Source organism: Delphinapterus leucas, chromosome 18 (genome assembly GCF_059928025.1).
Source record: "Delphinapterus leucas isolate spDelLeu-1000000601 "Yukka" chromosome 18, BTC_Dleu_Yukka2, whole genome shotgun sequence".
In the NCBI taxonomy this organism is placed as follows: Eukaryota; Metazoa; Chordata; class Mammalia; order Artiodactyla; family Monodontidae; genus Delphinapterus; species Delphinapterus leucas.
Genome location: NC_143146.1, coordinates 61,019,432 through 61,040,541, shown reverse-complemented (window position 1 = coordinate 61,040,541; position 21,110 = coordinate 61,019,432). Strand labels below are relative to the sequence as shown.

General features: G+C 37.5%; 1 protein-coding gene across 8 annotated transcripts in view; it reads left to right on the top strand.

Moving 5' to 3' along the window:
- The window catches only part of CAB39L (calcium binding protein 39 like), a 110,124-nt gene that overhangs the window by 66,953 nt on the left and 22,061 nt on the right, over positions 1–21,110 (top strand). For all 8 annotated transcript variants that reach the window (XR_016388701.1, XM_089899579.1, XM_022574816.2 and 5 more), the window contains 3 exons: positions 6,739–6,907; positions 11,189–11,248; positions 14,800–14,865. Coding sequence is in view for 7 of the 8 variants with exons in the window: in XM_089899579.1 (XP_089755705.1) it covers positions 6,739–6,907; positions 11,189–11,248; positions 14,800–14,865 (295 nt within the window). In the remaining variant the exon portion in view is untranslated. The remainder of the gene's footprint in view (positions 1–6,738; positions 6,908–11,188; positions 11,249–14,799; positions 14,866–21,110) is intronic.

The window sequence follows — 21,110 nt, the reverse complement described above, 5'->3', positions numbered from 1 at the left end:
AAATAGAACTACCACGTGATGCAGCAATTCTACTACTGGGTATATACCCAGAGAAAACCATAATTCAAAAAGACACATGCAGGGCTTCCCTGGTGGCGCAGGGGTTGAGAGTCTGCCTGCCGATGCAGGGGACACGGGTTCGTGCCCCGGTCAGGGAAGATCCCACATGCCGCGGAGCGGGCTCGCTGAGCCTATGCTCTGCAATGTGAGAGGCCACAACAGTGAGAGGCCCACGTACTGCAAAAAAAAAAAAAAGACACATGCACCCCAGTGTTCACTGCAGCACTGTTTACAATAGCCAGGTCATGGAAACAACCTAAATGTCCATCCACAGAGGAATGGATAAAGAAGATGTGGTACATACATACAATGGAATATTACTCAGCCATAAAAAGGAATGAAATTGGGTCATCTGTAGGGATATGGATGGACCTAGAGTCTGTCATACAGAGTGAAGTAAGTCAGAAAGAGGAAAACAAATATTGTATATTAACGCATATATGTAGAATCTGAAAAGATTGATATAGACGATCTTATTTACAAAGCAGAAATAGAGACACAGGCGTAGAGAACAAACATATGGATACCAAGGGGGCAAAGGGGGTGTGGATGAATTGGGAGATTGGGATTGACATATATACACTATTGATACTATGTATAAAATAGATAACTAATGAGAACCTACTGTGTAGCACAGGGAAGTCTACTCAATGCTCGCTGGTGACCTAAATGGGAAGGAAATCCAAAAAAGAGAGGATATATGTATAGCTGATTCACTTTGCTGTACAGTAGAAACTAACACAACATTGTAAAGCAACTATACTCCAATAGAAATCTAAAAAATAGGGGCTTCCCTGGTGGCGCAGTGGTTGAGAGTCCGCCTGCCAATGCAGGGGACGCAGGTTTGTGCCCCGGTCTGGGAGGATCCCACGTGCCGCGGAGCGGCTGGGCCCGTGAACCAGGGCCGCTGGGCCTGCGCGTCCGGAGCCTGTTGCTCCGCAACGAGAGAGGCCACAGCAGTGAGAGGCCCACGTACCTCAAAAAAAAAAAAAAAAAAAAAATCTAAAAACTAAAAAAAAAGAAAAGAAATGCAAAAAAAAAGAAGATTAGACAGTGGAGGCAGATGATGAATATGGCTCAAGATGGAAGTCAGCATTATTCTGTTAGTTGAATTGCTCTTTGAAATTATCTCCATTCTTTAAACATGTTAGTAAGAACATGTCTCAACAGAACTAAGTGCTTTGCCACTACTATATATTAAATGATAACTAAAAAGAAACTCCTGTGCAGCACAGGGAACTTTACTCAATACTCTGTAATGACCTATGTGGGAAGAGACTCTAAAAAGGAGTGGTTATATGTGTATGTATAACTGATTCACTTTGCTGTACCACAGAAACTAACAACATTGTAAATCAACTATACTCCAATAATAAAAAAGAAAAAAAGACAGAAATCATTAAAAAAATGATGTCATTTAGGGATATGATAGTAACATGCTATACTGGACCTAAGTCTAACCATAAAGAATGTAAGACAGAAAGAAATTGATTCTTGTCCATCAAGGAGAATCGTTTGGATATGGGATACAAAACACAGTAAAAGGATTTGGAACCCAAATTTTATGAAAAGATCATCAAAAAGGACTTTCTCACTTCAAACGAACTTTTCTCCTGGCCCACGCAGATGACATTTCAGGGTACTGAGAGAACTTGAGAGTGAGGTCACTAAACTGCTCTCAGTGATCCATAAAGAGCCATTGCCTGTGGAAGATTCTCCAGAAGTCCAATATTAAAATAATAAATTTCTCCTAATAATCTTATTTGTAAAAATTTTATTGCAAAAATTTTCAACCATATACAAAACAAGACAGTGCAAAGAAATCCCATGTACTCATCTCCTAGCCTTAACAACCGTCAGTGTTTTGCTGTGTTTATTTCATCTGTCTTCCCAACGCCTCTTCCCTTGTTTTTTCTTTTTTTTTTTCTTTGACTGGAGTATTTTAAAGCAAATCTCAAATCTCATGTAATATCATCATATCAACCCTAAACACATCAATACGCATCTCAAAAATAAGATAATTTTTACATAACTACAATGTAATTTTGCACTTAAAAATTAATAATAATTCATTAATAACTAATACCCAGTCCATACTCAAATTTCCTTGATTCCCCCCCCAAATTTTAGTTGGTTTGTTCAAACAAGAATGCTCATAAGGTCCACTTATTGTATTTGCTTATAATGTCACTTAAGTCTTTTTTAAGTCCCTTTTCATTTAAAACAGCACCTTCTCCCATGTTTATGCCATTGACTTGTTGAAAAACTGAATCAGTTATCCTACATAATTTCCTTTATTCTAGGTTTGTCAGATTGCTTCACTGGAGGTTATATTTAAAGACTTGATTAGATTCAGATTCAGTTTTATTATGGCAGTCATATTTTGTAAGTGGTGCTGTGTAGTTTGTGTTTCATCACATCAGGAGACATACATTTAGTAATGCTAAGACTGAGCAATGAGTTCAGATGGTGGCAGCCTAATCCATTATAAAGTTCCCCATCAACTACACTTAATTGTTTTATCATCCACTGATGAACATTGCCTGATTCAGTCATTTCCTTAGGGGTTGCAAAAAGGTGATTTTCTAACTTTATTATTCCTTATGTATTTATTGACTGGACTAGTTTTATAGAGAATAAGTTTCCCTCTTCCACCACAATTTAACTAGTCTGAAGTACAGTCCATACTGGAGAGGAAGAATAAATGCCTAATTCTTTTCCTTCAATTATCAGTTTAGAAAGCAATAAATTGTTAACCTAGGAACTTCCATTGGTGTCCATTTATTTATCTCTCTCTTTCCTCCTTTCTCCCTCTCCCCCTTGTTCTTCTCTTCTTCTCGCCTCCTCCTCCTCACCCCTGTATCCCTGTAGTATCATTATGAACTAGTGGACTTAGTGTTTTTTCATACATTTTATATAGTCGTACTTAAAAAAATTTTTTTTTGCGGTACGCAGGCCTCTCGCTGTTGTGGCCTCTCCTGTTGTGGAGCACAGGCTCCGGACGTGCAGGCTCAGTGGCCATGGCTCACAGGCCCAGCCGCTCCGCGGCATGTGGGATCTTCCCGGACCAGGGCAAGAACCCGTGTCCCCTGCATCGGCAGGTGGACTCTCAACCACTGCACCACCAGGGAAGCCCCTAAAAACTTTTTTTGATGCTTGATTATCTGTCTGTGGCCTCTTCAAGTTGACCGATGTCCTTTTGCTATCACTCCCATTAGTTTGTGAGAGTTTCCTTGCTTTCTGGCCCATCTTGTACATTTTCTAATACAGACCTGGAATTAGCCATCTCTACCAAGGACTCTTGCTCGTTTTAGTTAGAAATGGTTCTTAGGGACTATAATCTGGATGCTAGGGATGCGCATTGACATTGGATTGTTATTGCTTCTAGACCTTTTCAGTGGACAGAGTTAGCTCACTATTTTTAAAGTAAGCAAATGTTTCTAGATTAGAAGCAAAACTTCTTGATTATATTGAGGAGGCCAAGTGTTTGCTGAATGGCATTTTACAAAACTTTTCCTAGTGCTGGCTGACCTTGTTTCTTCCATCAGTAACAACAAAAGTCATTTTTCTCCTTACATAATATAATCTGTGTTCTTAAATTGAGATATTCTTGCACAAGATCTTTCTTCTAACCATTTTTTGTGTAATGTTTACTGTAGCTCACTGCTAGATGAGATCATTTATCTTACACTTTGGCTTTTATTAAATTTGAAACAGATCTTACACACTGTTATTATTTGAATAAGCATGCATAAAAGCAGTGTGCATTCTGCACAATGACACAGTTAATTATATAGTCTGGACTATATGATCCAAACTGCAAATCAGTAGGAAAATATGATTCAATTCTATAAAATAGTGATTCAACATTCATTGGATTAACCTTTATCAGCAACCTGCCATTAAGTTAGTTGTTATGGAGAACATAGTGATTTGTCATGGTCTTTTGTCCTTGAGACACTTATCCACAAGTAGAATAAAATAGATGAGGTAAATATTGATTCTTTTTTTTTTTTTTTTTGCGGTACACGGGCCTCTCACTGTTGTGGCCTCTCCCGTTGCGGAGCACAGCCTCCGGACGCGCAGGCTCAGTGGCCATGGCTCACGGGCCCAGCCGCTCCGCAGCATGTGGGATCTTCCCGGACCAGGGCACGAACCCGTGTCCCCTGCATCGGCAGGCGGACTCTTAACCACTGCGCCACCAGGGAAGCCCAAATATTGATTCTTTACCAAACCTAAGTATATTAATGTTCTTGGGATTTGAAACTTAAGGTAGGCTTAACTTATGGAGCACTTCTTTATATAGTAGGCAATAAACTATCAAAAGTCAATATCCTAGAGGGTAGTCAGGTTGAAATGATGTATGTGAATTATAAATTCCTTAAAGGTACTGAGGAAAATTAGGGCTTTCCTTATATATCCCAATATATTCCTAACTTTAAGAAGTTGTCATCTCAGAGAAATGACAGTTCCACTCTTGGGCACAAACTACTAGGATGGGATGACAAGTGTTCTGACCTAGAGTAGCATCTTTTAAAATATTCTCTTGGTCCTCAAGAATAGTCAGTGCATCACAGATGGTTCCAATAAACTTCACAAAATGAAAGAAAAAAGAGAACTAATTATACACAAAGGTTGGAGTAGAAACTTTTTTTATATATAGTTTCAGTTTGACAATTGAATTAAGAAATGAGAAAACATTGGCTAGAGATCATACCGCTTTTTCTCTAAGCCAAAGTTTGTGTCTCATTAGAGTCCTCTAGTATTAAGAATTTTAATCAGAGTTTGAAGTTTATTAAATTCATTATATGCCTTTGTGAAAAGCATTATCCTAGGCACTCTTCGGAGACTGGGGTAGGGATGGGGGAAGGTAACAGTAAATAAGACATAGGCACCATATGGAGGAGAGGAGAAGGTAACAGGATAAGTAAAACATATCCTTAGCAATTAAGTTGTTTGTAATGAGGTAAAGAAAACAGATTTATAACAATTAATTGCAATGTACTATAGTGTAGAATGAGAAAAGTGCTGAAGTAGAATTACAGACAAGCTGTTGTAGAAGTATGAAGGAAGGAGAGAGTGATTCTGAATGGTAGGTGACTGGAAACACTTCAAGGAGGAGGTGGCATTTGAACTAAGTCTTGAAAGACGAGAGAGAATCTTAGAGGTGGAAACTTAAGGAGAAGGGCATTCTAGGTTGAGAGAATGGCATACCCCAAGGAATTAAGGGATGTGATGAGAGATGAAATTGAAAAGTTAAGTTTAAAGCAAAATTATGAAAGTCCATAAATATCTTACTAATAAGTCTGGATTTTAATTGTCTGCCCCTTAGGTTCTTTCTCTAGGTCAACAGTCTTCATTTTATATTCTCCTAAGTACTCTATTAATAAACGATAGTGTTTTTCTCCTTCACATTTCAGAAAACGTACCCATCTTTATAACATCTTTTTTTTATAACATCTTTAATAAAAACCCACCTTATAACTCTTCCATGCATGCCAATAGGCTGATTTTCAAATTCTTCTGATAAGAGAAATTGCTAACACTGTAAATTGGCATTTTTTAATATTCTGCAAAGAATAGTGCCTATCTGAATATATTAACATTTAATGTCAATATGAGTTTTTCAGGGAATATTCAGATGATATTTGTGAATATTATTCCACATAAAAATGGGGGGAAAAATGAATAAATACCACACTGGTTTAATGAATTCTCTCAAATACCTTTCTTTGCTATTTTCCCTACTGTATTTATAAATTTGATGTTACAAAGTAGCCTGTTTCCTAAATTGTGGGAAAGAGATTTTATTCTTGATTCTGAATTTCATGTAAATATTATTTTATTATTCTTGAATCCTCAATTTCCCTCACCCCAAATTTATTCCTCACCCTACCCCAACTACAACATCTACAAGTTTTGTTGACTCTTCCCCTGAATAATATGCATGACCTGCCCACAGTCCTCTATTCTACTACTGCCACCCCAATCCAAGTCCCCATCATCTCTAGCTGGGCTTCTGTTCCTCCTAATAGCTAGTCTCCCTGCTTCCACTCTAGCTCCCCAGCTCATTCTTCCCTGTTTTACAAGATTCTCCACAGGTAGCCAGAGTGATCTTTTTTAAAGCATATGACAGACTGTGTTAATTGCTTTCTTTAAACTATCCAAAGGCTCCCTATCACACTTAAAAATGAAACTCCTTACCTTGGCTTACAAAGCTGCTGGTTCTTTCCTTGGAGCCTTTGCACAGTTAGTTCCCTTTGCCTGAATGCTTTGCCTCTTCCCTGACCACTCAGTCTAAAGTAAAGCAAATTAAGTATACTCTATAGTATACCTATTTTATTGTCTTCAGTTTCACAGCACTGAAGTATATGAAATTATCTTTTCATTGTTTATATAGTCTGTCTCCTCCCCCACCAGAAACATTTGCACTAAACTGTGAATGCTAGGAAGGCAGTGACCTTTTCTGCTTACTATTCTGTCCCCAACATCTGGAATAGTGCCAGGCACATTGTGGATATTTGGTGGGTATTGAAAGAATGGTGTTTGAATGAACTGTGACAAATGGTATCTATGCTTCCATTAACAGTAGTATTGAAATGGTTCTTTTGATACCATTAATATTATTTTGTTAATAAAACAACATAGTTCTCTGTTTCTCTCTTGTTTATGCTTTAGATATGAAACCCCACAGATCGCCTTACGTTGTGGGATTATGCTGAGAGAATGTATTCGACATGAACCGCTTGCGAAAATCATCCTCTTTTCTAATCAATTCAGAGATTTCTTTAAGTATGTGGAGTTGTCAACATTTGATATTGCTTCAGACGCCTTTGCTACTTTTAAGGTAATTTTTTCTGAATCAGCTGGGTTATTTAACTTCAGCATTTAGTCATTTGGCCTCTAAGAGGCAGTTTAACTTTTAAAAGCAGAAAATTGTATTCCTTAGGTCAGAGCATAGCCAACTGTGTATGATGTGGATCATAAGAGGATTCAGTAAATAGAGTGCAATTAGACCCGTCTGTCACACTGTGGAAAAAGCAACTCAAAATGCTTGTCATAAGCTCATAGGGGCTTATGAAGAAGACAAAGACACAGAGTAAGGAAGAAGAAAACCAGTGAGAAAAGCAAAGAGTGAGGGAAGGAAGGAAAAGAGGAGGAAAGGACAGGGGACAGACTCTAAGGAGAGTTGGCGGTGGGTGGAGGGAAGAGGAGCAGCGAGGGCAAGAAACATGGACTTGTGCTCAGGGTGTTGAGAAACCCCAGGAGCCTTCTCTGTTTCATAGGCGACAAGTCTCACCCGGCAAAACAACAGTTGTACAGTGGCAACAGATGAAGCCCCCAAGAGTATATCTAGAACACATGGTAGGAGGGGCCTTGGTGCATCAAATAGGAAGAAGGGATATGGGGAGGGGGAAGGGTGAGCTTTGACAGGGCGAGAGAGAGTCATGGACATATACACACTAACAAACGTAGTAAGGTAGATAGCTAGGGGGAAGCAGCCGCAAGGCACAGGGATATTAGCTCGGTGCTTTGTGACAGCCTGGAGGGGTGGGATAGGGAGAGTGGGAGGGAGGGAGACGCAAGAGGGAAGACATATGGGAACATATGTATATGTATAACTGATTCACTTTGTTATAAAGCAGAAACTAACACACAATTGTAAAGCAATTATACCCCAATAAAGATGTTTAAAAAAAAAAAAATAGGAAGAAGGACATTTAACACAAAGGATGGTTCCATTTCTTTCTAGCAAATATCTGTTCCTAAACAACTGAGATGTTCTCTATTAGTAGCTACTGTAGTGCCATTTTTTTTCCTTTTCAAATCTGATGACTCTTTGCTCTCATGGAAGCAAGTTAGTTCCTTTTTTAAAAATCCATAAATAAGACTTCACAAATAACTGTAAACATAGAACAACTCTAATGGAGGGGGAAGATCAAATTCAATTGAGCATTTATTTTTGAAAATTTCCCCAAAGATTTTTCAACATTTAATAGAATAAACTATACTTGATAATAGTGTCTTGCATCACATGTTCAGCTCAGTTTAATTTTCAGCGCAATATTGAATCACAAAAATAAACTATGGTGATTTGTACATGAGCATATTTTCCGTTGAACTTAAGTCCTTGAAAATCTAAATAACCTTAAAAACTTTCCTAGTATGCTACTGATATTGAAAACGCCTATTATCTATATTTTACCAAAATGCTGTGGTTAATATAATGTAATGACCATAAGTCACTTTTTTTTAAGTAGCTGGTTTCAAGGGGATTTGTTTACTTGGTTGGCTGGTTGGTTTGGGCTTTTGTTTTTAACTTCTTAGGCTTAACCTTTTTTGTTTTGAACTGCAGGATGACTACTGCCCAGTTAGTCATTGGTGTTTTCACATTGTTGGCTTATGTTTTTGTCATGGTATTGTCTACAAATTGTCCTTTCCCAAAAAAGATTCCTTACAACCACAATCTCTTTCACCTCTCCCTCTAAGAATCAACATGATAAGGAGTGGTATGAATTCCATCTCTCTCTGCACCTGACTTGCTATATGTCCTTCATCTGTGAGATGAGAAAAATAATCTCTGTTTTTGCAGAGTTGTGAAGATTAGAAATAACGTATGTAAGGTGCTTGGCACACTCTCCAGCACGTAGTAAAAACTCAATAAATGCAGCTGCTGCTGGCTGATGTAGTATCGTGTCCCTGCCATTGCATGTCTGTCTCTGTCATTGCACCCTGAGTTCTCCCAAGCTGTGAAGAATTCACTAAAATATCAATATGAACATTTTTTTAGCATGATACTTAGACTATGCAGAACCTAGCCCTGTCAAAACAATTGTTAGGAGGTGGGATGAAAGAGTACACTATTTCAAATACTTTTTTTTAACTTTGAATTCTTTAAAATTTGAACTTTATTTTTCTTGGCAATTTTCTGCTTTTTCATTTTGGGGTGGGATCTTAGCAATTTTTCTCCCACTCAGTTATTTGATCTATAATAATGCAACATCTGTATTTGTCTATGTATTATGTTTATATACATGTATTATGTTATATATGTGTGTATATATATATTGTATAATCCCTCCAGTTTTGTGCATACATTTATTATGTATATAAATTGGAGGATATATCTATGTATATATAATGTATACACACTCAAGTGTAAGAGTGTATGTGCATGAATCACTTATTGGCTGTATCCATCATACACGTGTGCTGGAGGAATTCTACCCTACCATATTATATTTTCTATTACTGGATTTTAAAGTTATTTTTTTCCCTTAGAATTTGAAGGAGCTGCTACTAACAGAACCCCCTCCTTATTCCTCTTTCTTTGGTGTAACACTAATGTATAGTGAATGGAAAACCTTTCCAAGCAGCACTCATCTGCAAAGTACTCTTTCCGTTGCCACCATCAGGGTATGTGCAGGGCCTGAGGCCATGGGAGATCATGGTCCTCATACCCGAGGCTGATGACTGTCATAATAGATGCAGAACCCCATGGGTGCAGCCATCCACAGTGTCTGCTGCAGCCCATGGAGAGAACTTTCTAACCTGGGTCAGCTTAGAAAATCACTGATACTGCTCAGGAGATTGAGGAAGAGAGTATCTGAAAACTAGGCACCCCGAATATCCACTTAGAAAAAGATTAGGGACCCCAAAGGATGCTGTGGAACTACCTTACTCTCTGAGGTGTCCCCTGACATAGGAACTGGTTTGAATTTTGACCTGGGGTGGACCAGGAATGAATTCCTTAGAGGATTTTCCCATTTTAAAATTGCGATTCCAGAACAGTATTACATGTTCCCCTGAGGAAAAAAGTACATTTCTCCACTGATAGGCCCAATGGTCAATCAAGTTGTGATGAAAGGTAATATGAAATGAAAGTAATAGCCAGTCTCATTATTTTTGAACTTGAAAATTGTAGTGCAAACTAATGAGGACCTACTGTATAGCACACGGAACTCTATTCAAATAATCTGTAATGACCTATATGGGAAAAGAATCTTAAAAAGAGTGGATATATGTATATGTATAACTGATTCGCTTTGCTGTACAGCAGAGACTAACATAACATTGTAAATCAATTATACTGCAATAAAAATTTTAAAAAATAAAAATAAAACTGAAAAAAAAGAAAATTGTAGTGCAAAGTGCTTTAAATATTTAACTTTTTATTGAAATAGAAATAAGTGAGTTTTACCGTTGCTGCTGCCTTCTTTTTCTCTGTGAGGTTATGTTGTGTATCTTGTATATGCTTTTAAGAAGCTTTAATTAAATATGTATTAAAGTATAAGAATTTATTTTTGAAAACTTGAAAATTCTTGTTAGGTTTTTAATTAAATTCTGCATAGTACCTAGACAGGGTATTTAGCCCTTAAGCATGTTAAACGGATTAGCTGACGCTTGTTTTCTTCCAACATTAAGGTGAATTAAGGATATAATTTAGGTGTGAATTTTCAGTCAAACATTCCTTTATGCTTTTGTTCAATTTTCCAAGAGTTATGTCTGTAGTTAGATCAGGCTACTTGTCTTCAACTTTGAAAGGGTGCATTGTGCTACTTAGTAACTGAACAACACTTCCCAGCCCATTAACCCAAGAGCGGGATGATGCTGAGATGGCCCTGTTAAATGTCATTCTTGTGCTTCCCAGCATCCTAGGCACTTACGTTTCAAAAGTGGTTAAGAAAAATTAAAGATTAATCATTGAAAATCTGTTAACTTGTGAGATATGGTTTTAGTACATTCAGAGTTCTTTTTTAAATAAATGGTTATTAATGACATTTTAAAAAGATAGTCATAGACTTTATTTGAATATTTATTATATCATTTTCACAATGTAGAGTTATGGCTTGAAGAAATATACTGTACACTTGTCTGTTAGGTGACATTTGTTTCACTAGTTGAATTATTTCTATGGTATGAATTTAAAGCACTCTGCTGTTTTTAGCATGAAACAAATTGTATTTCACATTTTAAACTAAGAATGGAAGTAATTTAATGATGTAAATGAAAATATTCTGGAACTTTTATGTTTCAAATTAATGGACTTGGAAAATCTTAGAAGAAAAAGATTTATAAAATTTGTTACCTATAATAATTTTGTTTCACTTGACTGTTCTTTTTCTAGGATTTACTGACCAGACATAAAGTGCTGGTAGCAGACTTCTTAGAACAAAATTATGACACTGTAAGTAGAAGTCATTTTTAAGTATTTACCTCATTCTCTCTTCCTCTCTCTCTCTCCTTCTTAGATCTGTTAGCACTTACTCCTATTTATGATACACAGTTGAAACCAACCATACACCCGATTGGTTTATTACCTAGAAGCCAGGTCATCAAGAAACTATGGAAAATCGAGGATGGCAGGAGATCAGGGCTTTCTCGTTTTTCACATCTCTTCCTGTTGTGCTCTGGAGCTCCAGGAAACAACTAGTACCTGCTCACTTTGATCTTGACTTAAGAGCATCCATGTTGCCCTTAAGAGGCAGTAGGAAACTCCAAATGGAAGAGCACCCCACCTTACTAATATAAATATTTTACTTGGTTTGATAACTAATTTTACTTACTGGTAGAAATACCAAAATACATATATGTCTTCCAACTCCCTTCTCTAAGGGTGAATCCATCTCAACCTTTTGATAATTAGCTGTAATTGTTACTGAACCAAACTCACCCGACATGCAGCAAAGCCAGTCTACTGACACCGGGTTGTGATGAAGGAAAATTCAACATTTATTGCAAGGCCGAGGAAGAAATGTGGGGCAGCTAATGCTCAAAAGACCCCAATCCCAAATGGTTTTCAGGGAAGGGGTGAGGGTTGCAGGGTGCCTCATTGGCTCATGGACAGTCTTCTGACTGGTTGGTGGTAAGGTGACAGGGTGGTATTTCAGGGGTTAACATCATCAACCTTTTGGTTCCAACCAGTATGAGGTCTACATGCCTGTGGACAGTATGCAGTTAACTTCTTCCACCTGGTGAGGGTTTCAGTATTTGCAAAACAACTCAAGGATATGGCTCAGGATATTATCTATAGACCTTGAGGAGGAACAAAAGATCCTTGACTTTGTTTTATGGCTAAACTATTATTATTTTGTCTTGCTTGGCTGTTTTCCTTTGTTTCTGCATTTTCTCACTTCTCTGATTAAATTTGCTCTTTGAAACTCGGGGAAGACCTAGGAGTCTAAAGCTTTTTTACAAACAAGAAGTGGGGGACTCAAGAGGGTATGTTCCTGGGAAGGCCCCTCAGGGTCCTGCCTGGTTGCATAATGTGACTCTTCTAGGAAGCTTTCTGTAATCCCCCCACCCCCAAACACACACACACACACACACACACACACTCTCTCTCTCTCTCTCTTTCTCTTTCTCTGTCTCTTTCTCTCCCCCTCTCCCTCCCTCCCTCCCTCCCTCCCTTTCTCCCTCTCTCCTTCTCTCTCACACGTTTTCCACATTGTATTATTATGGTGTGTCTTTATATCTTCCTGACTGGTTCTTAAGCTCCCTGGGAGGCAGGAACCTTATCTGTCAAACACAGTGGTTCAGAATACAGTATAGACTTTAGTGTCCACTTGCTTTGCTTCAGGATCCTGCTCTACCTCTTACTAATTGTATGATCCCGGACAAGTTACTGCACTTACCAAAAAATGAAGATATTAATAATACCTGCTTCATAGGATTGCTGTAGGAATTTGACAAGATTTAAAGTTTTTAGGATAGTACCATGTATTAATTTTTATCATTATTACTTACATCCCTAATACCTAACTCAGTGCCATACATTTGGTGGTGTTAAATGAATATTGAATGAACAGACCCATCCAAGAGCTGCTTTGCTTTTGCTAAGTGTATCAGCAATAGGAATAGCATAATTAAAGTGAAACGTAGCACAAACCTAGAAGCAAAACTTTATAAGGTTTATTCCAGTATTAGTTTAGCTGCTTTAGACCAGTACTGTCCAATTGAAATACAATGCAACCCACTATGTAAATTAAAATTTTCTAGTTAGCCACACAAAAATGTAAAAGGAAACAGATGACTCTGGGAAGATATGAAATACCCTATCAGTATCCTATGTCTTCATACATCCAAGTCACAGAAATTAAACTATGGATTTTTTATTCATAAGTTGTTTGCTGATCTTCCTTTGGTTTGAGATTAAGAATTATCAATATAATCATGAAATCAAAAGTGATTTTCATATCCTAAAATTATCAAGAGAATACCCATGGGATCAACTGGAGAACTTTGATCAAAGTGTAAAACATGAAGGGAGAAAAAGATTATTGCCAGAGATATCCAAAAGCTTCAAGATTAAAAGAAAATCACATATTTTTGAAGTTAGGAAATGAATTGTTATTATAGTTTAGTTGTTCAGTAACTATAGATGCTGGATGGAATGTTAAAGACTCATTAGATGTTACATTTATAAATAAATGAAAATAAAGAGGGCAAAGATAGTTTATGACAAAACCTGTAGTGTTAACTACTAATCTTTTCTATAGGATGAGTGAGATAAATGTGTTGTGCAGTTTGCATTCAAGGATAATAAGCAATAATCTGAGAGACCATAAACTCATTCTCTTTGACTCTTATTTACCTAAATTTGTCTCTGTATCTATAGTCACTTCATGTGTAATTTAGTATTTTCACAGATGCTGAGCCTGCTACACTGACCTGAACATTAGCTTTCAGAACTCATACTCCCTAAACATTTCATACTTCTTGAGTTTCATATTTCTTTAGCAGTAAACCTGAAGCTGGAGAACATGATATATGACCTAAAATAATGAAACTGGTAGCTTGGGGAGTCAACAATACCTTATCTGCGTGTATTTGCATTTTATAGTTACAATTAAAATTTACCACGACATTCGTGTGACAGATTTAGTGAAAAATCCTCCTTGTGTTCCATGACAATTAGAATAAACAAGTCCTTTATATAAAAGAGTATAATTACTGTGACTTTAATGTGAGCTACATGATTTTGTTTTTACTTTTCACTTTCTTAATTCTCTATCAGGAATTATCCTCAGTGTGCACAGTTTCCCCTCATCACGCACACGCACACACACCTGGCACTTGCTCCTCTGAGGACCAGGACCCTTTTCTACCCTCCTCAGCCCCTGAGCTCTCTTGCCTTCAGTTCTCTGCCAGGCTTGCTCCTCCCACCTGAGTGGTCTCTGAGTGTGTCTATGTGTGATGGGAGGTTGACACTGAGCTTTGCCAGCCACTGGCACTCTGTGTTCAACCAAAGGGACTGGGCAGTGATTGACGACCAATCACATTAGGAAACGGACCCCAATCACCAGCGTCCCCTAGCTTCTGGGGAGAGTGGAAGTGCCCCAGAGAGGCCACTTGGGATTAACATGGCCATTATGTGGCAGAAGTAGCCCTATTCCTCTACCCGTTCATGCTATGAATTTGACAGTTTGATTCTTTATGAGTTGCTAAGTGTATTTAATCTTTTCTCAAATTATTCACAGACTAATAGCTATCAGCAAGACTACATAAACAGATTTCTTTAAAATGTCTTTAAAATGTCATAAAATGAGTTATCCTATAGCTCATTAGATGAGTTAACAGATGTTTTATTCAAAGTGATTTATTGGGAGGACTCAATTACTTCATTTTCTACTCAATTTCTAATTTACAGAAGTAAAATAAAACAAAGAGAAGTAGCAAACTTAATGCAGAGAAATCACTGCTGGGTTTACACTCTAATATTTCTTTTCTTTTCATTAGATTTTTGGAGACTATGAGAAATTGCTCCAGTCTGAGAATTATGTGACTAAGAGACAATCTTTAAAGGTAATATCAAATTTCTTTAAGTTAGAGTCTCCAGAAGTTGATATTCTTGTTAGTAAATGACTAAGGTTTAATAGTGGACAAATAAATAGAGAAAAATTATTCTCTTTTTTTGTAACTTGAGAAGTACATTCAACGTTATGACTGTACTTTGTAGCAAAACGAGGTAAGTGCCCTGCTTCAAATACTTTTTGGAAGTAACAATATAAGTAATAAGTACAGAAAAAATACAGGATGAGGGGTATGTTTTTATTTGTATGTAACCAAACGGCGTTTCTGATTTGAGATTCTATCTCCTATGAAATGCCTGTTGAAATGCCTCTCTCCCTCATCAGACAGGGACCCAGCAGAATTGGGCCACATCCATCTGTGAGTGGCCTTCCCTCCCTCAGTGAAAAGGTGCCTGGAAGTAGCCATTTGGTCAAGAGGAGGTGGGACAGCTCCTGAGGGAGTAGGACATTGGCTAGAGCTGCATCTCTGCCCTTCAGATCCTACTCAGATATTCAAAAGAATGTTTTTGGCAGATAATAATTGGCTGTTTTTAGTCAAGCAATTTGTATGATGCTTGAGCTTACTAAATATTATTTTATATTATTATATATTCATATTATTTTATATATTAATTATAAAAATATAGTATTTTTTAAATGTTGGAATGATGACATTGTAGAACAATGCATTTGTTTCTAAATATTTGATAGTTTTAAGCTAAAGCAATAAATTAAATCTATCTTGTACCACATATTTGTGAATTCACTTTCCCCATGATTATGTGTCAGCCTTGACCAGTCTCCCCTGTACTTGTGCCCTTGCTGCTCCAGCTTTACCTGTTGATGGAGAGGTCAGTGTACTATTTTCAGCCAGTCATTCAGCACTCTTGATTGAGTTTCTCCTTGTGCAGAAACCCATACAGAGTAATCCACATAGAAGAAAAATATCATGGGTGTGCTGCTGTCTGTGCTGGAGCCTGAATTAATGAGATGGAGCTCCAGGCGAAGGCAGGGACATCAATGCTGTGCTCTCCCATGTCCAGAAAGCTTCTTAAAAGCAGTTGAAGATAAGGATACATCCTGTTGGGACAGCCGTGTACTTAAAGAATAGACACAAGGACAGTCAAACCAGGAAAGCTTGTCTGTGTTACAGAGGTAGTCATCCTGGCGGGGAGTGGAAATTGGAACAGTAAACAGAGGTGACGATGCTCTGAAGGGCTAATATATAGCTAACTGCTCATAAATTTTCCAAGTCCTTCCTATTTTCAGTGGAACCTGTCAGATACTGGGCCAAAGTAGAGGGGTTGATATGAACTAAGGTGACTGAACCAAACTGGGATCAAGAAAGCTGAGGGTCATGGACTTTAGAATTTATCCTTGTACCATTTTCCACAGTGATAAGAACTTGTGACAAATTTTTCTGTGATCGACTGTCTCTAGGGCCTTAGGCAAAGTTATAAAGCTTACAGTTTTTTACCCAGACATTTCCCTTCTTGGCCTTCTTCCTGCTTTTCTTTCCTGCTGTCCTGTCATCCCCTCCTACCCATGTGCCCATTGCCCTCATTCTCTTCTCAGGATGCCTTCAACCCCACCTTGTCCTGTTCCCTTGTTAATATTTGTAAAATGGTTAGAGCAGAACCTACCACATGGTAAGACCTGCATATATTTGCTAAAGAAAATTGAAATAAATTTCTTTAATAAATATTCCTCGTCACTGTCCCCGGAGTTCAGTCTCTGGACTGAAGGCACCGATCTATTCTAAATAAATAATTGGGACTAGGGTCTGAGTTAGACTTTTTCCTACCAGGATGCATTTGCATTTAAAAATCGAAGCCTGTTAACCCAGTAGATGTATGATTAGTACAACATGTAATACAAATTTAGCAGGTAGCAAAGGGGAGCAAGAAAGATTCATTTCTCACCTCTGTCTGCTGCCACCTGGCTCTCCACCATCCAGCCTCTCTTCCTCTTTTCACATAGTTCTCCAGCTGAAGACCTCAGCGCTATTCCAGTGACATGGCAAAGAGCATCTGACTTTGTACCGCATGTGGTATAGAAAGTCTCCTTTAAACTCTCCCTTTTCAAGCTGATTGTTTTCTACTTATTTACAGATGCCCCAGCCCACTCATAAGGCCTCTTTCTTTATTAATGCACCCACACATACTACATGAGCTGCTATTCCCACTTAAAATCCTTTACAGTTGACTGTCTCACAAATATTTGATTTACAATGTGGTAAAACCAAGCACTGGTTAGACAGTGAAAAGCACTAGTAAAAGGTAGATAAAGTATATCAAGAATGTAAAAATTGCTAAAATCGTTACTGAAGAGTTGGCCTTTTTTGAATGTTGGATTATAGGCAGAGATATTGCTAAGATGGTCTTGTGTCAGTCTATTCAAGGAAAGAGCTCCTTAAGTATTGTTTGCTCTTTTCTTCATCAGAACATTGTCTGCAGAGCTCCACTGTGTGCCGTTGGGTTTTCCTTCGGGTAATTAGATCTGTGGTAGCAGTATCTTCTATTTTGATTTTACTATGGTTATATCTCTGGATTCTGTAATATTTTGCACATAGATGTTTCATAATTTTAGAAAACAAGAGAGGTTAGATTATTGTAACAGTGTATTTACTAGGCTATTTTCTGATTCCAAAGTAGTTGCTACCTCCTGCCTTTTGTTAATCAAATTCTAAATTTTTCTGAACTATCTTGGGGTGCTTAGGTTCCTGGTGTCAATAAAAAATAATTAACAGAGAAATTCCTTTCACTATGTGACATAGCTTAGGAATTTATTTCTTATCTTCTTCAGAGGCCTGGTATTTAATCACTAGAAAGATTATAATTCAAAAGAAGCTTGGTGGAATTCTGGATTTGGGGAGAGCTCTGGTCAATATCATTAAAACACAAAGTTTTTAAAAAACTCATTATTGTGCGTGGTTTCACTGTATACTATGAAGCCTATAACATGAAAGTTAAAGAAGTAAAAAATATGAATTTTTTTCCTTTTACTTAGTATAGTATTGCTGTATAATGTTTTGTATTACTATGAAATGCAGCATTTTTCACTGTCAGTATTAATTAATAGATTAATATTTAATGGCTAAAAGATTCAGTGTTTTTGGCCAAATGATTTAACATAATTGATTGTTTCCAAAAAGTAGTGAAATTATATAAACAGGATAGATTGGGTAGAATTTATATATAGGCATCCCCATGTAATAAGAATTAAAGTGACTTAATCTGAACTTAACTCATAAATGTCACTTCAACAAATATTTATTGAATGTGTGTATGTATACAGATTTTAAATTTTTTAAATGAAATTGCTCTGTTGCTATAAGACCTTTTGATATGTGTATGTGTGTATGCTTTATATGTATTTTTGGCCACGCCACACAGCATGCGGGATCTTAGTTCCCCAACCAGGGATCGAACCCATGCCCTCTGTAGTGAAAGCATGGAGTCTTAACCACTGGACCACCAGAGTTATATTATAATTATATTTTATTATAACATATAAAATATGTTATATTTTAAATAAATATATATCTACAGAGAATCTATATTTACATAGATGCTATATATATACACATATGTGTGTATATATATAAAGATATATACGTGTGTGTATATATATATATATATATACACACACGTATATATCTTTAGAAGCTTCTTGTCAGCTTTACAACCCAGAATGTTTTTTGGTTTTTTTTTTTTTGAGAATCCGGGAGCCATCCCCCTGGAGTGTAAACATCTAGGAAGATAGCTCTCCTTCCTCTCTATCACAGGAAAATTTAACCTTGATGCTTCTCTCCAAGCTGTAACCATTTGCTTGTCAGAGAGATAAGAGAAGTTTTATTATTCTCTACATTAGTTGGATAAAAGCAATGAGGTAAAACAAATGGCTACTTCAATGGCCAGGTGAATTCAGGGTGAACTATGAAAGGGTGCACAGCAAATGGCGCTGTCTGGTCCTCTTATAGGGGACCAGTTATCTTTCATCTTGAGAGTATATATATGTGCTGGATTGTAGCTGCTTGGTTGTATAAATAAGGTAGAATTTTACGTCTTCGTAATGCCTTTTTTGTAGATTACCTACAGTGTTGTGCTCTGAATATGCGTATTCGATAATAAAACTGCTTTCTTTCTTTTCTACACTTTGTAGAGAGGATTCTGTGTTGCTTGGACTTTATTTCCCCAACAATATCCACACATCTCACACAGTTAGGTTATAAGGGATACAAACACTAGTAGGAATTGACACATGCCCTTATGGAGCTTATATTCTAAATAAGCTCATGAGTAACTCTGCACTGCAAGGCAAGGTGAGTACAACTAGGAGAAAACAAAGAGCACAGAGGCAAGAGAGGAAATTCAGCTGAGGAGAAGAGTTGAGCTATAGAAACAGAAGGTAGAACGGTGGTTATGGGTGGGGGGCAGGGGGATGGGAGATGCTGGTCAAAGGGTACAAGCTTTCAGTTATAAGATGAATAAATTCTGAAGATCTAACATACAGCATGGTGACTATAGTTAATAATACTGTATTGTATACTTGAAAGTTGCTGAGAGTAGATCTTAAGCATTCTCACCACAAAAACGAAAAGGGTAACTATGTGAGGCTATAGATGTGTTAATTAAATTGCATGTGGTAAATATTTCACAATGTATACACATATCAAATCTTCATGATGTACAATTTAAATGTACACAGTTTTGTCAATTATACCTCAGTAAAGCTGGGAAAAATTTGGAGCAAGGGTAGTGAAGCCACAGAAGCAGAAGAATGAGAAAGAATAAGTGAGGGGGCAGAGGAAAGGATGCAGTAGAAATGACTCCAGTCACAGTGGGTTTTGAATGCCAGACTAAGGACTTCAATTTTTATCCCCAGTTCAAAGGAATCTAGATACTTGTTTGTTTATTCATTCATGTTATAAGTGGCATTAGTAACATGAATAAGGCTGATCATCAGGAAGATTCATTTGACATAATGTGCAGAATGGGTTGGATTGGGTGAAGACTGAAAAAGAGACCATTGTGTGTGCTGTTGCAGTAGTCCAGATGGAAGGTAGGAGGGTCTGAGTGAGTAAAAATGGAACGAAGGATGTTCAAGACATTTAAAAACAGAAAATTGGCAGATCTTAGATGTAGATTTGGTATGAGGAGTAAAGGAAGGAAAAGAGCTGAGAAAGATTTCAACTCTCTTCCCCAGGGGACTAGCAGATCATGATGTCATGAACAAGGAGAGGAAAGGGAATTGGTTGTAGAGATGTTGTGTGTGATAGGCCAGCTAAGTGTTCAACCAGGGCTGGGGTGGGGGGCGGGGAGTTAAAAATGTGGGTATAGAGTTTAGGAAGGAAATTAAAACAGAGATGTATAATAGATTTGGGAGACATCTTCCTGGATGTCATAGTTGAAGCCATGGGCATAGATGAGATTGTTGGGAGATAAAGAGTTAAAATACAGCTTGGAAAATCCCTGCATGTATAGTGCCTAAAAGGAAGGGGAATCAGTAACAGGCAGCATAGGAACTCGCTTCAAGCGGTAAGAAAAGAGAAGAAAGCGGTGGCCTTGAAACCAGGAACAAAGAAAGTTTCCAGGAGAGTATCCAGTTAGCTTTAGATGCTGAGGAGAGATTAAGAAAGATGAAGACTAAAAATTTACACAATTGCTATTGCATATGTTTGAGACTAACTGGTGACCATCTAACATCCAACACTGGTCATCATTAAGTATATCATATATAAAATTATGTTAAGGGTACATTTCAGCCACCTTGTTGCTGAAGCTTTAGGAATTGCTACCACTACAGTGAGAATAAAAGTTCAGCCATATGCTGCTAGGGGGTCTTCAACTATTCTCACTCTTGGTATTTTTATTTTGTTTTGAAGTGTATTAGCCTGTTTGGGCTGCTATAACAAAAATACCATAGACTGGGTGGCTTAAACAACAAACGTTTATTTCTCACAGTTCTGGATGCTGGCAAGTCTGAGATCAAGGTGCCAGCAGCAAGGGAGCTTTCCAGGATCTCTTTTATAAGAGCACCAAACCCATTCATGATGGCTCCACCCTCATGTCCTATTCACCTTCCAAAGGCCCCACCTCCTAATACCATTGCACTGGGGATTAGGATTTCAACATATAGATTTAGAGGGACATAAACATCCTGTTCATAACATGGGGTAATGCTGCATTTTAGGAATTAATAATTTGTCACCAGAAAATGTTTTGCTTTACTTTTTTATAAAAACTTGCTGCACAT